This window comes from Falco peregrinus, chromosome 5 (assembly GCF_023634155.1).
Source record: "Falco peregrinus isolate bFalPer1 chromosome 5, bFalPer1.pri, whole genome shotgun sequence".
NCBI classification, from domain to species: Eukaryota; Metazoa; Chordata; class Aves; order Falconiformes; family Falconidae; genus Falco; species Falco peregrinus.
In genome coordinates this window covers 24,169,754-24,195,193 of record NC_073725.1, presented here as the reverse complement: position 1 = coordinate 24,195,193, position 25,440 = coordinate 24,169,754, and the positions used below count along the sequence as shown (strand labels likewise).

The following is a 25,440-nucleotide window of genomic DNA, read 5'->3' as shown; positions in this document are numbered from 1 at the left end:
CTCCTTTAATCCATATGCCTATGTACTACCACATGTAAGTGATAAATAGAATGGCGTCAATCTCTCTGATGGTTACCTCAAACGTAAACTTCTCCTAATTCCCCTGAGATTGGTTCACACCAAGGCCACTATCATTTAATGTCTCCTCGCTTCACTGGAGCGAATAAGGGCATGGCTTCCCTTCTGAGTGAACAGCTGTTGATGGCATAAAACCATTAGCAAAACAGATACCTAGAGATATTCAAAACAGATAATCACCTTTGATGTAGTTGTCATCTGGTGACAAAACTAAATATGGAACCTGAGGTATCAGTAAATTATTTTGAACAATGGCTATATTATGTAACTTTTCTGCAGATTTTTGTCTACAAGGTAACACAAAACACCATCTAGCATCTTCCATCAACAATGCACAGCACATTTTCTTTTCCTTCAATGTTTATACAACCTAATCTATGAAAATCACTAACACATCAGAATTCAGTTTCAGGAAATGTTCTTCCTTCCCTATCTGAAAGTGTAACAATAATACTGGTACCCCTTTAAAATTATCTCTCATTTTAATACTGTTATTTGGAGTTACAAATCACTGCTTTATAGAAAAAATCATGCAAGGTTGTTCAAAATAAATGATAGTGAATACTTTATTTATGAGAGATTAAAAAAACAAGAAATTAATCAGAAAACTGTGGTTCCATTTGATGAGTTAAATGAAAAATTATTATATGGAGTTGCTCACTCTACTGTTTTAATTAGCATTACTGACTTCAGCTTTAACTTAATGTCCACCTGTTGTAAGGAAGTTTCTATCTCTGTTCTTCTTAATCTTTTCATGACTAACAAATGCAGCTTTGAGAACTTATTCATTAATGTCCCATTCATCTTTTTGCATCACGCTGCCACTGTTATTTTATTTCACTGTGATCATTTGCACTGAAACTGCTGTTCTCCATTTCGAGGCCTCCTTCAAGCTCTAAGGTGCACATTCAGAATTCACGCTGTCTGTGTTTTGTCCCACCACACTAGCAAACCTATTTGTACTCTCCTTTGCTGTACGCAAAAGTTCAGCCTTCTGAAGATTCCTGCCCAGTTTTCCCATTTATACCAAAGCAGCCACACAGCAGGGCATGCTTTTGTAACACTCGACCACTATGAAATGCACTTCAGCCAGCAGTGTTATAAAGTTTTTCTGCATTTATCCAAGTCCCCAAACAAGCTACAGTTAGTTGTCATTGAATTTGAAAATATCACAGTGAATTATTCTAGGGTTTTTTTCTTTCTGCTTGCCTGAAAAGATATGGTTGAAGCAGAAAGTCTGCAATTGTTTACAGCTTGAGCCAGCTGTTACATCTCTAGAGTACGTGTCTTCAGGGCACCAGCTTCCATACAGCATGTATTTTTAGCACCATCTCATCTCAGAAAGGTTCTCTAATGGCAATTCCAAAGTTTGAGTTTGCAGTCTCTGTATTTACAGGGTGTTGCAAGCCTTCCTGTAATAGAGTCCTCTTCTCCTTTACTGGCTCTCCCCCTTCATGGTGTTTGAAGTTCCAAATCACCTTTGACTTAGCACAGAGCGCACCTCCAACGGGTTCCACAGCATTCCACTGGCTTCCACATCACACTGCTTCTGGGCAATGTAACGGCCCAAATCCATACTTACAATAACTCGACAACAGTAAAAAGACTGTTCTTTTTAAAAACAAACACGATGGCTGGTTTATAGAAAAATAACCATTACCTGTCACAGCACTATCAAAACTAGCCAGCTGCAACAAGGCTTTATCATCACAACCTTTTCACAAATAAACTTTTCATACAGTCCAGACAACTTTTCATTGAACTATTTTCTTTTTCTTCTTAACAGTTCATGCCTTATGTATTTAACAATCACCACAACCTTTTCACAAATAAACTTCCCATACAGTCCATACAATTTGTCCCTGAACTCATACACATATTCTTTCTTCACTTCTATCTTGGGCTTTTCAGCTTCTGTGGGCTGATCACCTTTCTTCTCATCTGCTTTCTTGACATCTGGGCTTTTGTTTTCTTCAGAGGAGGGTTCTGATAAGCTTATAGTACCTCGTCCTTTCACCTCCTGGGCCACATCGGACAGTAACCTGAGTGAGCTTGCAGCAGCAGATTCAGAATACAGCACTAATACATTACTTTTAACAAGCTTCTCAACATCCTCATGGTTGCCCATTTTTTCTGTGAGTGGATACACCTTCAACGAGCACAAAAATGCCAGCAAGAATATCGCCAGGCTGAGCACCAGCAGCAGCAGCGGCAGGAGCCGCCTGTGGCACCACGCTGCTCCTGCGCCTTCCCCCGGCACAGCCATCACCGCTGTCAAGCCAGACCCACTCTGGACCCGCCACATGGGCCGCTGCCACGTCTGGCCGTGCACTCTGCTGCTACCACCCATTACCCTCAGTCTCTTGGCTCCACGGCAGTCAGGCTTCCTTCTCTTTGATCCCAACCGCTCACCTTTACCGGTGTCTGATCTGGATCCCCAGGCTCTTCCCGCCTATCTCAACGTGATCTGGATCACAGGCTATCCCCGCCTGTCTCGTCTACATTGGGCACCGCTGTCACCACTGAAAACTTCCAGTGTCCCCCGGCACAGCCATCACTGCTGTCACCGCTCATTAATTACACTCAGTGTCACAATCTGATGGTCCTGCGTTCAAGCCTCACACAGGGCAGCAATTGTCGCAGCACTATCAAAACTAGCTGGCTGCAACAAGGCTTTATCAATTACCCAAAACTGGAACTATTTTTTCTGGGTTTTTAATCCCTTTGAGTGCAAGCAATCATCATTTTCCCATGTTCTGTACCTCCTACTTTCAATTCTAAAAATACCAGAACACCATTATAAGGATGAAACAAAAAATCACCAGCCTGCAGACTAGGGCCAATATTCACCTCCCTCAATTCTAGTCCTACAGATTCTGAGGTAACACAAATCATAGAAACATTGCCTCATCTTCTGGGGTACCATCCACTCTCTACTAATTAAAGAGGGCAAATGTAGCAACGAGTCACATCGTAAGTCTTTCAGGTGCATCCTAAAGTGAGATGAATGCATGGTCTGAATTTTTAGTGCTTTCTGGCTCACACCATGGTGTCAGCCCCTACTGAGCCATATCTTCAGCTCTGCCTTGCTCAAGAATGGCAGGATGACCAGTGTTTGGTACACAATTCTTCAGGCAATAAAGCACCGAGAAGACATTCACAGCTATGTACTGGGGCTTCCTGGAAAGATTCCCTTTATGAGACAATGAGTCTTGGATAACACTGTGTTTCGGCAGGTAGGCATTCAGTCATTAGTCTTCATTCACATTAAGATAATGATCGCACCGCAGTGACTGGACGCCTGTTTGAAGAAAACCCACTGAGCAAACTTTGATGAGGTTAACTGGTTACTTACTGAGAGATTGGATTCAAGCAAGTGAAACCAGACCCCTCCAGACAGCAAGGTGGGGATACGTACCCCAAATGGTACTGAGAGAAGCACAACAGCACTGCCTTCTTACTGCATGCTCCAGTCATTAGTTGTGAACATCCGTGGCAATGTGAAATGTCTGACATGAACATGAACAAATGGAGAAAAATAATTCTCAGTTTCCTGGGAGTGATTAATTTAGGTTAAGCATCCAAGTTCCCAGAGAAAAAACATAATGGCAGGAGAAAGGTAGAAATCCGATTTTAAAAAATGCTGCCTAATGCTATACACGAAACTTCTCTTGTCCCAGCTTACACGTTACTGGGGTCTTTTGTCTGGAACTTTGCTACACTTTACTTAGAATATTTTTTTGCCTACAACCACTCCTTTCTCTTAAAATGTTTTCACTGTCCAGGGGACAGCAATTCCACATATTAAAACAAAAGGAAAAGAGCATGTGAAAAATCCAAAATTATTTTACAACTTTCCAAGCCATCCCCTGTGAAAAAAGAATTGCCAGCATCATGTTCCTTCAGTCCAAAATAATGAAGATACCAGATTTTGAATGCAGCTTTCCTGTTTGAAGATTTTTTTTCTTCAACATTGTACCTCTGCACCACTCCAAAGTCAGCCCACAGCCCTGTAGTATTTCTTTTGTAAGAAGTCTGCAAGTTTCTTTGTGAGCACAGACCAGCCCACACTAGTGTTCAGAAGGACAATGCACTCGGCTGATGATTAAAGTGGCCCAAGAACCATCCATCCCATAGTCTTGCCTTGTGAATAGCTGCGCCTACCATGTAGTTTATGGAGAAACAATGTCACGTTTCTTTCTGAAAAAGGCACCAGTGTGATTTCCATGACATTCACCATTCCAGAACTGGGAAGTTGTTAGCTTGTTCATTTTTTAGCTAATTAGCTGTGCAGTTTCAGTGACTTCAAAAGGGGTTCAGCACCTACAGATTTGGGAATTGAGGTGTTCTGAGTACAGAAACAAAGCACAGAACACAAATAAGTCCCCTAAACTACCAGCCAGAAACCCAGGGTTAGAATTTATACGCATAACTTATTTTCACAAAAAAAAAAAAAAAAAAAAAAAAAAAAGAAAAGAAAAAGGAGGGGGCTAATTAAGAAGCAATCAGTAATTATTTTCCTAGTCAGAACGGAAATTATTAGACATTTCTGTACCATTGCCCAACATGCCATTACCTTGCACACAGTGACAAACTGCTGATCATTTCCAGCTCCCACCACAAGGTACCCATCCTTGGTCTTAAAAGCCTGGAAGAACAAAGATAGGTGATAAGCTGTAGCTAAACTATAAAGTAGTAGCACATCTTAGAGCAAAAATTTTATACATAATGTTCAAATTACTTCCTTAAACATTTCCATTCAGACCCAGTCTCTAGTTCTATAAAAGTGGCTCCAAGTCACCGACAAGGATGGATGCAGCCCTTTTGATTTCTAGAGTTCTTCTAGAGTTGAGAATTTATCTTGGTCAAGAGTTTATTTGCTAAAAAACACGTCTTGAAGCAGCCTGAAACTTTGCAAATGTGTCCCACGCTCACAAGGATGGAGAAGGATTTACCAGGATAACACTTACTCGCCAGGAGTTATTTATTCATCTTCACTCTCAGCCTGACTGAGAGCAGACAGCTGCACTGAGGTGTCACAGACCCCGACCAAAGACGCAAGAAAAAAATGATTGCCAAATAGTAATGACAAGTTAGGGATTCTCATGGGGAAGAAAGGGATAGGCTGCACCTTTCCGGCTCCTCAGCTAAGATTAACCTATCTCCTTGGTCAATGCTCTCAAGATCAAGCTCCTGGAGAAAATGGGACTTCTTTTCCAGCTTTGAGGATTTTTTTTTTCTTTTGACTTCATTACAGTGGCCTTACTGGCACATTTCATGTTGAACAGAACATTTCACTGGGTAGGACATAACTAACCACCTTTCATTTCAGTCTAAAACATCTCCACCTAAATTTTCATAGGGGAAAACAAAATAAATCTGTAATTGGTATCATCCTCAATTTTTACCACTGTGTCAGGGCATCTTCTAAAATTGGATAATGCATGTGGATTCCCCTTTCCTCCACACCTCTCCCTTCTACAAGTTTCAGTCATACATTTTACAAACACAGTTTTAGGAAGCATTTGGGAAAAATTATTTCGGTATTCATTTGACTTCAGTACAATAGGCCAGCACAGGCTGGTAGCGCTAATGGTGACAAGGCCTGGCAAGACTTTCTTGCAGAGAATAAAACTCATCTTCAATTCACAGAAATCAATTTTTCTATGAGCTATCACGTCCTGATCTAAAGGTATGAATTCTTACTGGAAATTTTGGTTACACAACACACAAATACAAGCCCTGGTACAGGAACATTTTGATAATAAAATGTCTTCTCATGCTACTGTGGCTTATTCTTCACAAACAGGAATATACTATTCCAACTTTCAATCTTTCATACAGATACAACTACATCCACACTCCAACTATTTTACCATCTGGTATAGTCAAAGCTTTAAAATCATATGTGGAAAATCATGTCCACTGAAATGCAAGTAACTGTATGTCATAGTTAGGATATCACTCGTTTGCTCTCGCTATTTCATTTCTTGGCAAACTGTATTGGTCAGTGATAAAGTTGAGCTGTTTATTTTTCACACATTTAATTAAGCATTTCAGTCTAAGATTCTTAGCAAGCAAAGATGAAATTCAATAAATATTTAGTCCCAAGCATGCAAAAAAGTCCCACTGATTTGGCCCCAATACAGTAAAAGTCTAGAAGAACACATAATATAAAGGTACTGCACATTCATGCTCCAAAAAGGAAAATGGGGGAAAGAATAAAGAAAAGAAAGTTGTATATGAATGCATAAACATTTTTAGATATACCTGTTCATGCAGATTTCTGTCTAGAACAATCATGACAGAGCCTGGTCTAATATGTAAGAGACAACACACACACACACACAAATAAATGGCTTTTAATAGGAACAGTTATGAACTAAAACTGTCAATATAAACTTACCCCCTTTAGTTACAGGCAAGATCTGTTTTCTGAACACCCTGCCCAAATCCTGACCTGTCTTTGCTGATGCTCTGAATTCTAAAACCAGCCACACACATTTCACACAAATTATGGGTTTAAAACTACATGTATCCGTATGCATATGTAACACAAAATAGTTTTTATTGGTGTATCCGCTTACTCCTTCCAGTAAACACAAATTCGAAATTCTTTTACACATTCTTCTAAACTTCTGGTCTGGATACCTGTTACAGATTGCAAAGCTTACAACATATATAATGTACTTAAATACAGATCCCCTTCTTCCACACTCAGAAATAGATTTAAATTTGTAGCATGGGCAAGTCTTAAAGAGTTTACTATTTATCAGCAACTTTTTTAGAGGCTTGCATCCCTGTAAGGAGACTGTGATGACACAATAGCCGCATACCACTATGAACAGCATCTGTACCCGTGGGCTGCCCATGCAGCAGCGGAAGTCACTCTGAATTTAAGGGCCTGGTTATTAGCATGTGTGCTTCAGTTGCTTTGCGGAATGTGTGGGAAAACTGATTATTCTTAATTGCATTGTATGTCTAAAAAGCTAAACCAACAATCATGTCATCCTTACACAACAAAAATGGTATCATCATAAATGCAGCAGTGTCTTTTTCCATGAAGCTTAACTCAAATGTCTTCAGCTGCTATTTTAAGCTTCCCTTTACAAAACAGCTGATTATTTGCCAGTCATTGCTGCTGATAAAGCAGAAACTTCCAAATGTTATTAGCACAATATTGATGCCAACATTTAAGGGTGATAACAATGGTTTTATTCATCACCCATAAATGTACGCACACTACAGGTTACCACAGGTTACTGTCTGGTCACAGAAAGCTTCACAATCTTATTATACAAAGGACAGTAAGGGCAAAGTGCAGACAGATTTTAATGAGATTTTGTTTTGATAAAACTCCTGTCCATCACTTCGAATCATTTCACATTAGTGCAATAAAAGGCACTACACACACAAGGCAAAAGTCTTTTTTGCCTTCCCCTTTTTCTGAAGAATGAGGCTTTCTGATAAGATTCTTGAGAGCATGAGCATGATTTAACCTGTTGCTCCCCTGTGGTATCCTGAGCAGTGGGACATGACTCAGTGAAGACAGGAAACAAAAACCAGAAAAAAAAATTAGTCCATGTGTTATCTATGGAAAAAGCAGAGATAGACTGCGAGCATCTAAAGGTGTAGCTTTTCAGTATGGTGTAAAAAGCTGGAGGGTTTCTTAGAAGATAATCTGTAAGTTCACATTGACAAGATATAGCACATGACATCAGCATACGCATGTCTAAAGCCAGGTCTCAAGGTTCAGTGTGCATACGTCAACACCTCACACCAACTAGCGGATGTTACAGGACCTCATTAATACTCAGCACTTTTGCAAATTTGATCCTAGGACACTGTGTATACCTGAGCCACTTTGTGCACTGAAACATTTTAACCTTCCTAAACGCATGAAAAATAAACTCTATCCACCTTCAGAAATGTTCTAAGTGGCTTACAAGTATTCTAAAAATGCCACATAGACCATAAAATAAGGATGCAGGCCAAACTTAACCTTAGTTTATTATCAAAGCAAAGACTTGCTGAGATAATGTAAGGCCAAACTATCCGGTCTTTGCACTGCTCTAAGTCAACCGTCTTTCAAAATTTGCCAGCTTTGATGATGTTAATAAAAGACCACCAATCTCCTGTGTTTATTGCCTGCTTTATGAATTTTAAGCCTATATATGCTATGGCAATCATCAACCATATATAAATATCTTTGCATATGTTTCAATTTGCATGTTGATTCCACAAAAAACCTTAAAATGTAAGGGACCAATTAAAAAGATAGGCCAATTCCAATAAAATGATCAAAAGTCCAGGTCAGTTTTCAGTACTCGAATCCAAAACACAGAAATCAAAACAACCAGAACATCTGCTGCTACATATGGTGATGCTTTACTCCCCTCCATCAGGTATTTATACACATTCATAAGAGCTCCTTGAGCCTGCTCTCTGCTCCTCCAGGATAAACAGTCCCAGCTCTCTCAGCCTCTCCTCGTATGAGACGCGTTGCAAGGCCTTAATTATCTTCATGGCCCTTCGCTGGACCTGCTCCAGCATGAGGACATCCTTGTCCTAGAGACCCCAGAAGCGGACCCAACTGCGGACCCACAACTGGATCCACTGGTTATTTGTCCTCACCAGTACCGAGCAGAGGGGAGGGATCACCTCCCTTGACCTGCTGGCAGTGCTCCTCCTAATCCAGACCAGGATGCTCTCTTAGTCACAGGGGCACACTGTTCATGTTGTTTTTTGTCCACCAGCACGTCCAGGTGCTTTTCTGCAACGCTGCTTTCCAGCCAGTCAGCCCCCAGTCTGTACTGATGTGTGAGGTTATTCCCTACCATGTGCAGGACTTTGTACTTCCCCTTGTGGAATTTCATGAAGTTCCTGTTGGCCCGTTTCTCCAGCCTGTCAAGGTCCCTCCGAATGGCAGCACGACCACCTAGTGTATCAGCCGCTCCTCTCAGTTCTGTATATTTTGCAAACCCTTGCTGAGGGTGCGCTCTGTCCACTATCCAGGTGGATGACCATGTACTGGCCCCACGTACCCCTGGGAATGCCGCTGGCAACTGGCCTCTAGCTGGACTTCATGCCACTCATCGCAACCTTTTGAGCACAACAGGGCAGCCAGTTTTCGTTCCACCTCAAAAATCTGAATCTAAATCAGCACTGCTGAGGGCACCTCATAGTCTAGTCTCAAAAGCTATTGGCAGACCAAATCCAGCACACACTGAAATACGGCCTCCAGCCGTCACCATCAGCAGGCAGCTTCCCAGGGCCACTAGGACTGTCAAGGTCAAATGCAAAGGATGCAGAAACTAGATGTGGCTTCTTCAGAGACTTCTTAGGAAGAAGAATTTGGAGGCTGAATAATACCTGGAGAGACCAACAGAACAAAGCGTTGGTGTTTTGAGATTGGAGGATCATTCCATAATTGGGAGAGGTTAATAGCTTTAATTATCTGAACAAGCTACGGATTATTTCCATTTTCAGTTGCTGTATTGGCCCCTTGACTGATAATGGCAGCCAATGGTGGAAATATTTGAAAGCTTCCAGGCCTCCCCTCGGAGGAAGATTTGCACTACCTGAGGTATGGTAAAAGGGGTGTATTACTCATCTTTATGAGTTTTGTTATCTAATGTTCCTATGTGAATAACAGCTGGGGTCTGTAAAGATACTTACAGTCCTTTTTCACTGGGAATAGCCAACCTCAGATTTGAAGTATCTTGCAAGACAGCACTGCCTTTTGATTCATAAATTTGAATAGTAGCACCTCTAAAAGCATCCAAGAATGGATTGTGAGGGGAACAGCTGGAGCGCTTGTGGATAGTCACAACGTACTGGTAAGTTCTGGAGCAGGGCTTAAATGGTAGTAACTTTTCAGTGCCTTCTAAGTGCTGTTGATTGCACAGAGCAACAGGCTGATCGCTCCAACTGGCACACCATGAAGCAGCTTGCTGAAGATTTTGGGAAGATGCCATCCTTTTATAAAGGCTAGATACAATATTTCTGTAAGGTATGTGTTTGTCAGCACAGCAGGGAGCGCTCCCGCGTGGCATTAAAGGAGAACGCTCCTCCGAGCTCCTTCCCGAGGTTGGCAGAGGAGCAAGCAGCTTTGTGTGAACGCTGAACGGATCTTTGGGACCAGCTGGAGACAGTGCAGAACAAAAGACACCTACTTGAGACGTCTGTAAACATAAATCCAGAAAAAGCTAAACCAATATTTTCAGACAAAGCTTTGAAACATATCGCCAACATTTTTTAAAAAGAGATTTATTTCCACATGCCACTCCTTCCTCTCCCCTCCATCTTCCCATTTACAGCAGTCTCTCCACTCACTCACAGAACCAGCAAATAATTACTCAGTAAAACACTACGTGACCATACGTAGGTCTCCATCTGTGTGCTTGAAGTAGTTCCCTGGTGCTAATGGGTGTGGACAAAAAGAAAAGCTGGCCTCTTGCAGGCTTGGAACCACAGAAAAATTACAATGTTACTTTTAATTTATTGCATATTTGCCTGCAATTACACTTTGAAGTTTCCAGCGTGAATACTTGATTCAATGCAAAGGTCATTTGAGGACAAGCATTCTCTAGTCTTAATGTAGATTAAAGGCTGCCCTTAAGAAGGTGATGTGGTCAGAATTTGACTGACACGTATGCAGGCTCTCTTCTCCTGCCAACCGAATGTATCTACAGCATATGTAGAATATTTTTTTCCCTCCAACTCGGGTTCCCAAATACATTAAAGAGTAGAAGATCCTCAAGTTTTGCTTCAGATCCAGAACGGTTACATTCCTTCCAGATGGGATAAACTTGGCACATCATTTCTCTACCTTTACACATTGGTTTGAATAAAACATCAGCTGTGCCACAGAACCATAGAGTAGCCACTCTTTTTTCTTTCAAGTGAAGGGCACAATCCTTTCCTAACAACTTAATGCTTAATTACTGTAACAAACGGGAACAAGACCAAGAAGTTTGGTCAGTGGTAGTTCTAAGCAATACATATAAATCATAAAGACCACACACTTTGAAACTATTTGCCTGCTTTGCACTCTCTTCCAAGTGAAAGCAAACAGTAAAAATAAAAAAATGTAAATTTCATGGACTGGATTAATGTATGCTAAACGTTCTCACTGAGCAAACTGAAGAAGGGCATTCCACACAAAGATTAAACTTTTTCCCTCCAGTCTTCTCAACCCGCGCTATTTGTCTCATTGCCATGTCGCAGGACATACCATCCTGCAGCTTCACAGCTATCAGTCTACCAGATACATCGGTATTTAAGAATATCTGCAATAATTCTCTTGCACGCAAGAGAAGTTTGACTGGATGCCATGAGCTTGTGGGAAGGGTGTTTATGGTAGGAATGGGAATGATTACTTTGGTCTCCGAGATGAGGCAGAACACCGGCACCGATGTCAAGGAAAGCACTCCACAGGCTACCAACCAGGGACACCATTCACTTCTACAGAACACACCATCCATTAGACAATTTTTCTGATCAACCTTCAAGTTCCATATACATGTGAGTGCAGAAAAAATGACTGTGGCTGAAGTAAAGCAGATGAGAACCATTAAATGCGCTCCAAATGCACCTCACTGAAAGGGGCAAAGTTAACACTGAAAGGGGCAAAGTTAACACCAAATCACAGCATCTATCAATCACAGGGACATCTGCATTTGGCATTACAGTGTATTATTCTCAACGCTCACTGGGGCAGCAGGCCAGTCTAGCTCTGCTCTCCAGACCATGCCATGTTTTTTATCCAGTTGCTGCCTAACGTGAGAAGTATAAACTGCTGGGAGCAGACTGCAACCACGGCCTCTGCCCTAAGAAATAGGTTGGAGACAGGACCCCTCTGTCACTTACTCTTCCTCTGGTCATATGATATTTGCACTGCTCACTTCCCAATTGGTTAGATGTAATATATAGGTTTGTAATCTAGAAGTATCAGTTGGGCATACTATTTACCAAAAAGACTTTTGTAACTGTTACTTTGTATTTAATAGTGCAATGAACGTTAACGATGGATTGCATACCCTTATTTTTAAAGATGAGACTTATCTCTCGATCTCTCAAAGAACATACGCTGGAAGGAAATTAAAGCATTTTCTTTGTTTTCTACTGTGCATGCGGAATACATCTAGCCTCACCACCCAAAAAGCCATTTAAAAACTGGAAGAGCAGTGAACAGCTTTAAAGTGGGAAACTTGTCACTTTCCCAAATTTCTAAAATTTTAAATACGTAAACTATACCTCAATTCAAAATAAATTCTCTGGTATTGTAAACTGGCATTAAAACTGTTCCTTGCTGTTGAAAAATAAAATATCAGGCACAGAATCACATTCTCCATTGCCACATTAGTTTTCCATTAGTTTTTCAACAATGAAATTACACACACACAGACACGCACACACAAAATAAATAAACTTTAATCACAGTATCACACTGGAGCCAGTGTAATTAATGTTGTGTCAGCATTTCCATTTAAGCCACTATTTTCAAGAGGTTTATAGCACAGCCATAAAAATTCAGTTAGGTTGAAATTAAGCAAACAAGGTCTCATACAGCAAGCAGCATTTAAGTATATATACAGACAGCAGCCAGTTACTACTTATATGGGAATTAAAATAGACGCTTACTGATTTTAAAGGGCACTGCAGAGCTATTTTTTTAAACAATATTTTTCTCAACATTTATAATAATCTCTCAAAAGCCTGAATCCAAGCTATGTTTCCTTACCCTTTTTCCTTCTCACACAATAGTTCACACAATTTCTTCCAATTTTGGGATTGTAAGCATTGTTTTTTTGTTTCACTTTTAAAGTAAAAGAAAGCAATGAAAACATTTCTTTTGAAAAACAACACACATGACCACAGTCTGGTCCTGATACAGGCCTCCAGGCATTTCTGAAGCAGAAATGACAAATAGTTCTTACACCTTCCAAAAAATCAAAAGATATAGCTGTCTGGAAAATCTGAGTACTCAAATATGAGGTTTTAAGAGTGCTAGTTAGAATTTAATTCTAAATGAGGTCTTATTTCTGTTTTCAGCAGAAATCATTGCAGCAGGATCAGTGTCATTATTTCTGTCCCTTTCCCACTCCGCTCTTTGGCTTTAATTGATGTAGCGGTATAATTTCCAAAGGTGAGCTTTGTAGTATCGACTGCCTTTTTGGTAGCTCCCACCAAGCAGGTCAGCCTGGCATTTCAAGCTGCAGACAGATGAGCCAGTGCAAGCAAACTAGAACTCAGACTGCACAGGCAGTGCTATTAACTTAAAGGTCCTAATAACTTAACATCCTGCTATGAAGAAGGCTCTTCAAAAAGCCAAGCTGAATCATTTGTGAGTTTCTTTGACAACCAGCCAACTGAGAAGAGCAAGGAATCAAATTAGCACTAACTGATGAAAATCAACAAAAACACCGATGAGGACATCATAATGACAGGGGTGCAAAATTGGCCGCCTTTCACAGTTTGGCACTTTCACAATTTAAAATAAACAGCACTCATATTTGAAATCTGCCGTTTAACTCCAGAACAGGATGGACAAAGGCAGGAGAAACTCCACTCTGTTCTGCCAATGTGCCTTTGCCCTATTTTGGACACTTTTTTCCATTAATATAGTGCTCAGCCAGCATGTGATCTTATGTACTGTTCAGTAGGCACAGTATGGTAAAGTAAAGCTGGATTTCAAATGCATCAGCCTTAACTCTTCAGTATCCTTGCTTTGTGGTTTCAAGTCAGGCTCACAAAGGTTTATTGTACATAGTTTGTTTCAGTTTAAAACACTACCTCTAATAAAGGATTTAAAAATTGAAGTGGACAAACATCCAGGATGCACGCTATTTAAAGTCCTGAATTTATGCCAAAAAAACCCCCCACTGTCCCCACTGTCAGGCCACAGGAATAATGCTAGTGAGATCTATTTAAAATAGGAAAGAAAAAAAAAAAAGAAAAATAATGCTTGATGAGTGGAACACTTAATATATGTCTAAAGAAGTTAGAAGTCCCTTTCCTCTTCACTTTCCTGTAAAATTCTTTTAGCTTTCCTTAAAAGTAGAAAATTTAGACTTCTGTTTTTCTCTAATATTCTTTTTTATCATTCCCCATTAGTCTGAGAAATACTGAAATAGAATACTACATTACTGCAATTACAATCTTTTATCTACCTCAAATTTAGCATAGTTCCAATTGTTAAATTTTGAAAATCACTAGAATTAGAAATTAAAACACCACACCTTTTGCCAGCTTAAAACTGTGCTGGCCAATATTTAACCAATTTTTCATTCTAGCAACTAGTAAGTCAAATTATCTATTGAGAAAGTGCTGAGGAAATCTCCATGGCAGTAGCTACTATTCTGGTTTTTAACAAAGATTGTTACATCTATGGTTCCTAGAGTGCTCTTGCATAGTAAACGTCACCATCCTTTACAAAAGGACTTGTTCTGGAGAATCAACACAGTGTAAGCGTGCTTCTATTATCACAGCCTAAAATCTACATCAGATTTTATCCACATTTGTACAAAATCATCTTCCTGCACCCCTTGCCTCACCCCCTTTCCAAGTCTAATGGACACCAGTAAAGTGGTGGGAAAGGCAATAGGAGGAGACAAAAGGAGGACAAGGAGAAAATCCCAGTGTTCAAAAAAGATCCCACATTTTTCCCCTGCAGATTCAAAAGGGGAAAAAAAAATTAGTTTCCACTCACAGGTACATCATGCTGTTCTTTAACAAAGATGTTTGATTCTTATCAGTTGCTAGGCTTATTTTGAAGTTTCATCTTGCCTTATGTTTTCATAATTATTTCTTTTTGCTCTGGGTGACAGAAAGACAGCCTTTCTCTCATGTAAGAGTGAGAACAACCAGCTGACAATTCTGATTTAACCGTGGGAGAACTGTAGGAGTCTGGGCTTATTTAGGGCAGGATTCGGACTCTGAAGACTGCCCAGTGGCATGGAGTTTTAATTTCTTGGCATAACCAGCCAACTTACTTCCACTCTCAATTTAAAACCTTACTTTTCACTTTCTTAAAAATAAATGCCCAACTGCAAACCATGGTGGCAACTTCAAAAATTTTAAAAAATAAAATTAAAAAACCACAAAAAATTAAAAGGCAATTAAAAAAAAAAAAGGAAAAAAAAACATAAAACCCTGACTACATTCACCTCTGCTGAATGCTATGACATCAGGAAAAGTGCAAATTTACCACGTTTTTGCCATAAGTTGATACAAATACAAAGATAGTTGCCATAAGTTGATACTGAAACCTGTACCAGCATCATTGTGCCTCAGTCAACTGACAAGTCAGCAGGAACACACGCTGCTTCCACTAGTTTTCTGCAAAAAACACATATTGTTTTACATATTTTCACAATAATAATTTATAGAAGCTAAACCAAAGTAAGTACATACAGCACTGCAATTAAATTAGATGTCAGTCCCATGTAGTCACACAAGTTTAAAGCCACCCAGCTACTCCTATCCATATACCATAGCACAGCCATGTTGCTGTCCCCACGCTGACAGCAAAGATCTTCAGGAAGAGTGAACAACTCATAACAAGCAGATGATCCTTGTTACAACAATGATCCCAGCTATCAAGGGGCCCAGGCTGGCTACGGCTGAGGGCTGGTGCCAGCACGCCTGGAGGAGCAGCCTGGCACCTGGCCTTCATCAAGCTCTCGCCTCCCTCTCTGTTGAGCTGGCAAAGTCAAAGGGCTGGTCTCCTAATGATCCAGATGGCCTTCTGGTGACACTGGGGCTGGCATCAAATGGGCAGCAGCAAGCCCAGCACACAGACCTGCCATTGTGTTGGGAAGGACTAAAATGGGCTGCTGGCAGCAGCTTGACCTGTTCTTGCACCCCTGATGACATCCTGAAGTGCTGCCTGCCCACTGTTCCCTGGAATTGGCTATGGAATGACCTTTCACAGAAACAAGGTTCTCATCCCTCGATTATATGGAGCTGATTATCTGATTGCCTCACTTGGGGAGCGGGAACAAGGAGCAAACAGGGAGAAGAGGTGCGTGGATTTGTAAGGGCACTCTTCCTTCCCTTTGGGTGCTCAAGAAAGCATTAGGGTGTTTTATAGCTGCCTTTGTAACAGTACTAAAAAATAATACATAGAGAGGAGTAACCAAATGTGTTTAAATAGTTATATTAATTAAGATGAACACAGACAGCTTTCAGTACCGTGGGATTCTGGTACATTTAATTGCCTTCCGATATACATTTCTTTTCATGGTTACAAAGCTTGAGCATTTTATTAGACATTGATAAAGCTGTGCTTCTAAGTAGGAAAAATCGCTAGTGAAAATTACGCAGGGAGGCATACCAATTTTCACATCAAGTTATGTACTGAAGCATAAGACTTTTTAGACAAAGAACATATTTTTCCAGCTACTTGATCTGTCTTTTTCTTTTCAAGATCTGCACAAGTTAAAACAAAATACACCAAGTATATCTATTTTATATAATTTTATATTTTTATACTTATGAATCGTTTATATTGTATTATAAATTATAAATATATTTATAAACAAAAATATTTATTAAATAATTTTATGAAAAGTTATCATATAAAGTACACCAAACAAACAAAGTAACCTTAAGCTGCTGTCAAGATTGTAAAACCAACTGAAACAAGTAGGACATATGGTTGTCCACTGGACTTCAGCTTCCAAATAAAAATGGAGGTCCTGTAGAATAAGATTTGCATTCTTTTCACATACAAAGAAAACTCCTCTTTTCAAATGTATGAAGCAGGAGGACAGCCTTGCCCTCTCCACACAGAAGTTTAAAACCCACTGATAATCTTTTTGGTCTTAACACCTAATGGAACAGGAAAAATAACAGGAAATCCATGGTGGCATGTGATTGCCTACCTTGAGAGTTTTGGCATTTCGCAGTCTAAACTAGATAATTTGTGTTCCTCTGTAAAAGACTCTGCAGACGTACAGAGGCCAGCTCAGGCCAGCTGCCTTCACAGTTGTCCTGGTTTTCAGTGGATTGCAGGACAGACTGTGAACTGAGCCCCATCTTCCTGACAGCCCTTCTTGAACTGCTGCAAGTGCAATGACACTTCTAAAATGTAATGCACAACGAATACACTGCTAATAGTACCCAGGCAGGGACCTGGGGAGATTTCAGTGATACCTATTTGGACAGCAGCGTACATCCCTTTATACAGCAATGGTCATCTCCTGCTTGGGTGTTTCTGAAAACCCCATGCTGCTGGCCTGCTGTTCACATCAAGAATCATGAACTACAACAGAGAGAAGGGAATCAAGGTTTCCACTGACCATTATTACATTTATGCTGTTAAATGCCACCTACAAAAGAGTTTGCAGACAGACAGACAGCTTCAGGAGGCGCAGAGAGGTTTTCTGTTCCCCTTCTCGCGTCAGCTAGCAGAATGTAAACTTGAAGATCAGAAAGCAGGTATGTCACAAATGTGTGTTAAAATGAGGGTCACGTACGAGATGAGAAAGGCACAGGCATGTCAGGAATAAGGGGAAAAAAACCCAAACATAATTATTATTATTATTATATGCCTGGGATCATGTTTGCTCCCATTCAGACAACAGAAGTAGCAAACAGTAAAAGTAAGAGGGCTTGAACGTCTTCCTGGACAACTCTTTATCCAAAACACCTCGTCACATAAGAAAGGGAAGGAAGGAAGGGATGGGAATTCCGTGAACCCTAACAACCACAGCTGCCAGTCATTCTGGTAACTGCTCCACAGGCTCTGCTTTCCATGCAAGTGCCCACAGCCAGATGTCCAAGACAGGGTTTGGCAAAGAAGTATTTTGTGGATATGGACCAGCATCAACATGAATAATGACAGATCCAGAAGTTCCTAAACTTTGTGAGATTCATAGAAATGAGCAAATACCCGATTCAAAAAGGGTGTACTCATTCTAAACCTGAGAGCTGATTTAAGAGTCAGACCTGGATATTTTGGAAGAAAAAGGAAAGAATTTAGCTGGCAAAAGAAGAAATGTGTACAGTGATTTAGATTAAACTCTCAAACCAGAACAACCTAATCCGATGAACTGTTGTTTTATACTGTGAGAAACCGTAATATGATTTGCTGTTCTGAAAACTACTGTTGTGTTTTAAAATACCCAACAGGTTTCCTTTTCCTAGACCTATAGCAATAGCTCTAGAATTAGTGGCAGCAATGACTCGAGGGGTCATTATTTTAGCTATTAGTATTTAGGGAACATTTTAACCCATTGAACGCTAATGAACTTAGTTTAAGGGAAAATTAAATAGCCACTGCATAGAGCACATCAGTAGCCTGAAAATCATCTACAGACTGATCATCATCATCACTCCACGTTAAATCATCTAAACAAAAATATCTAACTGATTCTGACTGGTGTCTCTATCCTAACACTGCATTTCTTTAATTTAACAAGCAAAAACACAGTGCCTAACTCTCTATAGAGAAACAAAATCTACACGCTCTTCATGCTGTTCTGTACCCTACTGGCTAAACCAGATGAATATAGAATCTACGGGAAAGAGCTAAGGACGCAAAGCTCTTAAAATGTGATACAACGGTACGAATTGAGGAGTGGAAGAATAAAGATTTTCCCTTTGGGGATGAATTTGAATGCAAGTGCCTTTGTTGTCTAAAGCGACACGGGGTGGCAAGCTCCAACAGCAATACAAAAATTTAGATCATCACTGCAGAGTTAAAGGTGCTTCTAATCATAAACTTGGATAAAAGGTTTTGATAAGCATTCAGGAGATCAGTTTGCTTTCTTGGCCCAGCTGGCATTTAGACTGACATTAAACATAAAACACAAGCTCTAACATTGCTTATTTTTTAGTACGACATAGTCATAAACAGTCATTAACCAGATTACAGGCACCGATCTGCTCCTAATGAAATCCATCACTGCTCCCCCTCAGACACGTCAAAAAGTTTTCATGTTTCAAAAGCAAGCAGACATACAGGGAAGTTATTGTCCAAAAACTATGTTGGCAATGCCATTTTGTCAATCATACGAGCAGCACGTAATCACATACTTCTAAGAACACGAAGAAATTTTCTGCTGCCAGGTGTTCTCACGTTTTGCTTCTTTTTGGGGTAGAGTGGCTGAGAATAGTCTAGGTCCATTAAACAACTGTAGATCTAGTGACTCCACATGTGAGGCAGAAATAAACTGCTGTCTAAATAAAAAAAAAAAATAAAAAAAAAAAAAACAAAATAGGATCTCCAGATTATCTTTATGTCACCCATTCTTCCCCCATATCCACGCACATGGACCTTTTACATGGATGACCTCAGACTGCCTAACAGGCAAATACTATCCTTTCTGGATGAAGGCTGATCAAATCTGTGGCTTCAAGAGACTTCTCACACTTTCTCTCAAAAAAACCCCAGATGTTATTTCAGGGAAATTAACATTTTTCAGCCCTCCAGCTTTGCAGCAGTCACTGAAATACATAATTCCACACCCTGGGCACCAGCAAAGAACTGGCCAAAAAACAAATTGCAGTAAAGCACCAGTAAAGGACACAGCAAGCTTAGGTATTGGCAAGTACCCCCTTCATCTGTAAGTCCTGGTTACACACAGGCACAGCAAACCCTTTACACAGGTCTAAGAGGGTGTCCTCCGTGTTGGAGAAGAAATCATGCCAGACGTACAGGAAGATGCACGAGGATTCTGCAGCTATTCAACCTACATGAAGCTGTCTCCATATCAGCACATCTACGCAAGAGACATGGCAAAACATGCTGCTGACTTTTTAGGGCAACAACTACTCTTGAAATGCTTTTGTGCTGCATTTCATGCCCAGAATTTTCTGTTCTTCCTCAAATGAGAGTTGCATTCATGCCAACAGATGGAAAACATCATCATCTAGAGCTGGATCCATGCCTTGCTACTGGCTGGAACAAAAGCCATGGAAGTACTTTAGTTGAGTTAAAAACATTTTCATATAGTGGCCTGTGGATGAAAAGTTTTCCCACAATACACTGCAGAAAAATTCAAACAGTGTTGTGTCTTACTTGTGAAGTACTGTGAGCTTTTTGCGCTTACCCTGTGCTGGTGTAGACACACTGCTTTGATCTGACTTGCATATGGATTTACAAGTAGGTGCCCCATGGTAAAAACAGTTCACAGCAACTTATGAAAAAAAACCCCACCAAACCAGCCCTCCCAAAAAAAACAGAACATGAAGCAGCTGAAAAAAAGATACCACAGAAAAGAGAATACTCTAATATGAATGGAAGAAATTGCATCAGAAAATCAGAGGGAAATCCCTAGTCCTGGAACTCAGTCTCACAGACAGAGAAGGGAAATCAAAAGGTCACGTGTATGTTAGGGAACATGTGAAGAATCCAAGGATGGGCACTGAGATGGGAAAAGGGATGGTTCCCCTTCACCAAGAGACAATTCCAATCAGTGCTTCAAGAAAGAGATTACAGGAAAACTAGAATAGAAAAGGAACTGCCAAATTCCCAGCCATGAAATTCCAACATTCAGCAACAGCTTGATGGTTGAACTGTACTATGGGTCTGCCATGGCACTATCATTCTACGTAGCTATTATCCATGCTGCTCAGCGTAGCACTATCATGAATATTCACAAAGCAGTTTTCTTTCTCCCTCTGTCTCTGGACTTTTCTTTTTCATATGTAAATCTTTTTTAGCTATATGCTCGATTATACTGAAGAGCAAAAGATTTATCACCAAACACTTCAGCTCTCTTGTCTCATGGGCTGTAATTTTTCAGACCGTGGGTCAGGGATCTTTCCATTTCACTGCAACACCCAAGAGACTAGTTTATCTGCAATGTGAATTTCCCATACCTTTAGTAATTTCTAGTCAAGTGAAAATATAAGCTACCATTCAAAACTAGAGCTCCATCTGTTGTGAAAAAGGTACGTTATTTTGTACTTTTGTCTCTAACTCCCAGCTCCTGTCCGCTGCATCCCTCCAAATCTTAGAAAAACACAGAAAGCGTGCAAGTGACTCGGACACTGTTGAGGTTTCTTTCCAGCATTGAAAGAACCAAAACACCTCTAAGAAAACTACAACCATCCTTCTCTTAAGTCAGCCTCAGCTTAACAGATACTGGATTTTACTCTTTGGCAGGTCATTGCTGGCTTTTAAAGCACTAAAGGTGCTTTAAGTCTCCCTGACTTGACTGGAGATAACTAAAGAACTGATGATCCTCCCCTCTGGAATCCTTGAAGCAATGCCCTTAGGCTAAAATGTCAAGATCAAGTTTTACGTCATTGTGTGTTCTCCTTCGCATTTTGCATCCACAGCCTGGCATCCTACAAAGCACAGTTTCTGCTACCCTCGTTACAATTTCTAAGAACCAGGAGGGAAAACAGAACTTTTTAAGAAAAGTAGGACACAATATTAATTAATTGCAGATACTTTAAAAACTCTATAATACTTTCATTATTCTGTGTTAATAGTACTATTAACTACTTCCTTCACCAGTTAAGTGTTCTGGGATTTTTGTTTTTTTTTTAAATCAAGCTACTGCAGGATTATAGCCATTATAGCTTACCACAATTTTTTTAACATTCCTGAAATCCAAGCATGACACTGGCTTCACTTCACAATTTCCCATTTCCATTTTAACAGAATGTTGCGTAGCAGAGTTTTAAGGATAACTTTTGAAAAAAAGTACTATTTATTAGGGATTCGGTTTATTTCAATTCGCAAGAAAACATAAAAGAGAACAATTACAACTGTTCCAAAAAGTCTATTCACCAAATAAAGGCAAGCATTAAAATAAAATTATTTTTCTGGTTTCAGCTACTAAGAGCAATGTAACTCATCGTTCAGGATCAAACCACTAATGTCTACTCATAACAGGGTACGGTTATGTAAAATTAAGGCTGGCACTGCATTGTGCCCAGATACTTGAGGTTTGGATGCTTAACTATGAATTTCCTTCCTTTTATGATCTTAAGCCAGAGAACAATAGCTGTGTTTTAATCTTGCCTTTTGTGAATTTTCCTGGTCTTTTCTTTCAAATGTTTACATACAATGATACAGCCCTGAGTGATGCCACAAAGTAACACATCATCCAAATGTAGCTGTTTACCACATATGCTATGATATCATTCAAGGTTGAACGAATCAATTTTTTTTTTCCCATGGAATGATAATGGATTCGTAACAAAGAAGTGGATTTTTCTAATGTCATTCACCCATGTCTGCATCAGATGGCATGCTTATGATTAAAGGCTGCAATATTATGATTCGCCAAACTTATTCTAAATTATTTTCAAATGGAAAGAGAAAAAGATATCTGGAAAGAACCTTCAGCAGTATTACCAAGTCTCTTTGTTCTCTTCATTTTATAAAGACTACATGACTGGAATTCTGCACCAGATTCTCTTCAGCCATTGCAAACTGGTTTGACTTTACTACAGTGAACAAACAATAAAAAGGCAGCATTTCATGAAATGAAACCAATTTGCACAAGCTAATCATCTCCTTAATCTCTTATTTTCTTTCCTTATTACAATACTGGCCATGGAAAATATAGGTGCTTGAAAAAGAAAATTACGATGATGAACAAAGATAATCTCATCAGTTATTTGTGAGAAATTCTACAATACAGAAGGTTTTAGAACTTCAGATTTTCCAGAGAAACTTGGAAAAAAACTGTTAGCTTTTATTAAATAAGATGGACGGGGGACTTTTTTTGCTAGTTAACAGGAAGACCAAAACAACTCCCTCCTTTAAGCACGCCTGGTTTCATCTCTGAGAGACAAAGGAACAGGCTTCTAAAAACAGAACTTTACATCATCAGTGTTAATACATTATTCAAAGTGACACTTTTTTCCACATACCTATCTGATATTTCATCTTCCTATTAAATATATTGGATCTGATTATACATTCTATGCTAAACATAAGTACAGTACACAGGGATTCAAGTTTCCTTAATTTTGTCAATGTCACTCCATCTTACAGATTCAGAAAACTAAGATGCCCGTGCTCTTCAAAGCCTGCTCTCTCTCTCTATTTAATTTTGCAGCTAAAACTTTATGAACAGCTAAAACGGCACCCACTGCAGAAATCCAGGTTAAAATAGCTTTTGGTCAGTTCTGACACTACAGTATAGAGTAGCACCTTAACCCTCAAAATTTCATTTAAAAGTATATCTTCTACAATATGACTGACAGCAGTGCAACCAGACTCTGCTGAGACTGTTATCCCTTTGTCTTCCAGCCATGTAAACCTCTGGATACGTTGGTTCCACTCCTACATTTTTAAACAGGAGACAGAGGCACCCATTTCTGTGGTACGCACAGAAAACTACAACAACAGTCTTGTTACTCAAGGAATACAAAACCTGTCATACACTTGAGGCACCCATAGTGTCAGTATTCACAAAAAGGAGGTGAATTACAGTGTGTATTTTCTGTTCCCTTTCAGGAGGAAGAGAAGGCTCCACTCTGGTCTGCATACTCCAGAGTAACACGAGATTGACACTTAGACCAGACAATCCATACAATCCGTGTGGCATCTTCAGTGCTCCTCTCAAAATCAAAGTCGTTATACACAGAGAGAGTGCCTGTGAGTACAACATGCTCTGCGGCACAGGGCACCCAAACGTACCAGGGAGCTTGATGTAGCTGTGGATGCACCTGCCAAACCCAACGATGAACTCTATGGAATTCACAGAAGGACGTACAATAAAAAAGCTTAAAATAGGATAAAATAGCTTGGGGTGTTTTTGAATGGGGTTGGACTTTTCCTAATAAGATCTTCAACCTTTATTTACAACACACAGGGATTGCAGCCATTCTCTCTAACAGATTTTGTCTCTGAGAGGTAACACATACCTCCTGGTAGGAACACAGAGGACACTCAGCCTAAGGCAGGATGGGTTTCTCTGCAGCTATTGATACAGTGTCACATGGTAACCCTACATTTCCAGAAGACCACCCTCTCTCTTGGTTTTTTCTATCCTTGGCTTTCACTTGAGTTCATTGTTTTCTGATCATCTGTAGGGTTCGGACATATGCCAGAGTCTTGCATATTCCCAATACTGGAACAATCAGACAACGTTTTTAAGAATGTTTAGAAAAAAAATCGCGAAAGGAAATGTCTAAATTTTAAATAAATAAAATAATACTAAGACCTGAAAAGTATTTTGCTTTTTAGATCTTTTCCCACCTTTCGGTAATTTTTATTTATTGTGCTCAATATATTGCACTTGATTCTGAACGATTAAAATAAAAGGCTAAACATCCAATAGAGGAAAAAAAAACCAAAAAAACACATTATTGCTGCACAGAACATATATATTGCCTTTAAATACCTAGGTCCGATAAATTAATAAGGTTGAACGAATAGGCTGAGATGTAAAATAATCTACATAACCAAGTTCTACCATATTTGCATTCTTCACGGAAAAACAGACTTTTGAATCAGAATTAATTTGATGCTGTCATTTAAAAAATACTTATCTTGCCTGCATCTTTCTTTCAATACACAAAAGAATGCATTCATACCGGTTTGCTTTCCATAATGCATAATATTATTGTGCAATGTGAAACATAATCATTCCTTTTTTTTTAAGTAACTATTTATGAAGGAAGCTAAATCTAGCATTAAAATTAAAGTGTGCTTTCAGTCCACGGAGGAGTCTTCAGCCCTTTCTGGTTTAGTCTTATTTACATGAACATTTATATGAATGTAAAATGTTAACACTTCATTTTAAAAAATAAAAGCTTTTCCTATTTCTTTTGTTATCTCAGCCACCCTTTCAAGCTATGTTAAACAAAAGATGTTTAAACAAATGGCTGATCAGCAGCTAAGCAAAAGAATTCTGATCTAACACTGCTTCTCTCATCTGCTTCAGGATAAACTTTGTACAGACTTTTTTTTTTTTTTTTAACAAACCCAACAGTTTATGTAATAATACAAACTAGCAGGAAAGCCTAGACCTAGAATTATTTTGTTTTATTAACTAAAAGGAGCTACAAACACTTGGTGGTCAAGATGACAAGAAAAACCTAGAGGAAAATTCACTTCAAAATTATTTTAAAATACATTTCTGCTAATACTTTCATATTTTGTACAAGACTATGCATCTCAGTTAAAAGGAGGATTCCAATGAACATTTATTTAAAGAAATTAACTGTATCCTAGAATGACTAAATGTCTCATTAGACTTAACATCTCTTTTTTGTAGAGTATGTTGCTGCTGCTCAGCCTGTGAACCCCTGCCCCCTTGGGGCAGGTACTGCCTGTGAATCCACGCACGGGAGGAGCCGCTGGCACTGCCACGCTACAAACCGACACTGCCACAGAAAGCACACCTGATCACCCTCTTGGTTTGTTTTTCCTCAGAAGCCAAG

At 39.6% G+C, this 25,440-nt stretch overlaps 1 protein-coding gene across 7 annotated transcripts in view; it reads right to left on the bottom strand.

The window, feature by feature from the left end:
* The window catches only part of SUGCT (succinyl-CoA:glutarate-CoA transferase), a 338,348-nt gene that overhangs the window by 207,962 nt on the left and 104,946 nt on the right, over nt 1-25,440 (bottom strand). For all 7 annotated transcript variants that reach the window (XR_008747493.1, XR_008747492.1, XR_008747491.1 and 4 more), the window contains exon 10: nt 4,655-4,726. Coding sequence is in view for 4 of the 7 variants with exons in the window: in XM_055806142.1 (XP_055662117.1) it covers nt 4,655-4,726 (72 nt within the window). In the remaining 3 variants the exon portion in view is untranslated. The remainder of the gene's footprint in view (nt 1-4,654; nt 4,727-25,440) is intronic.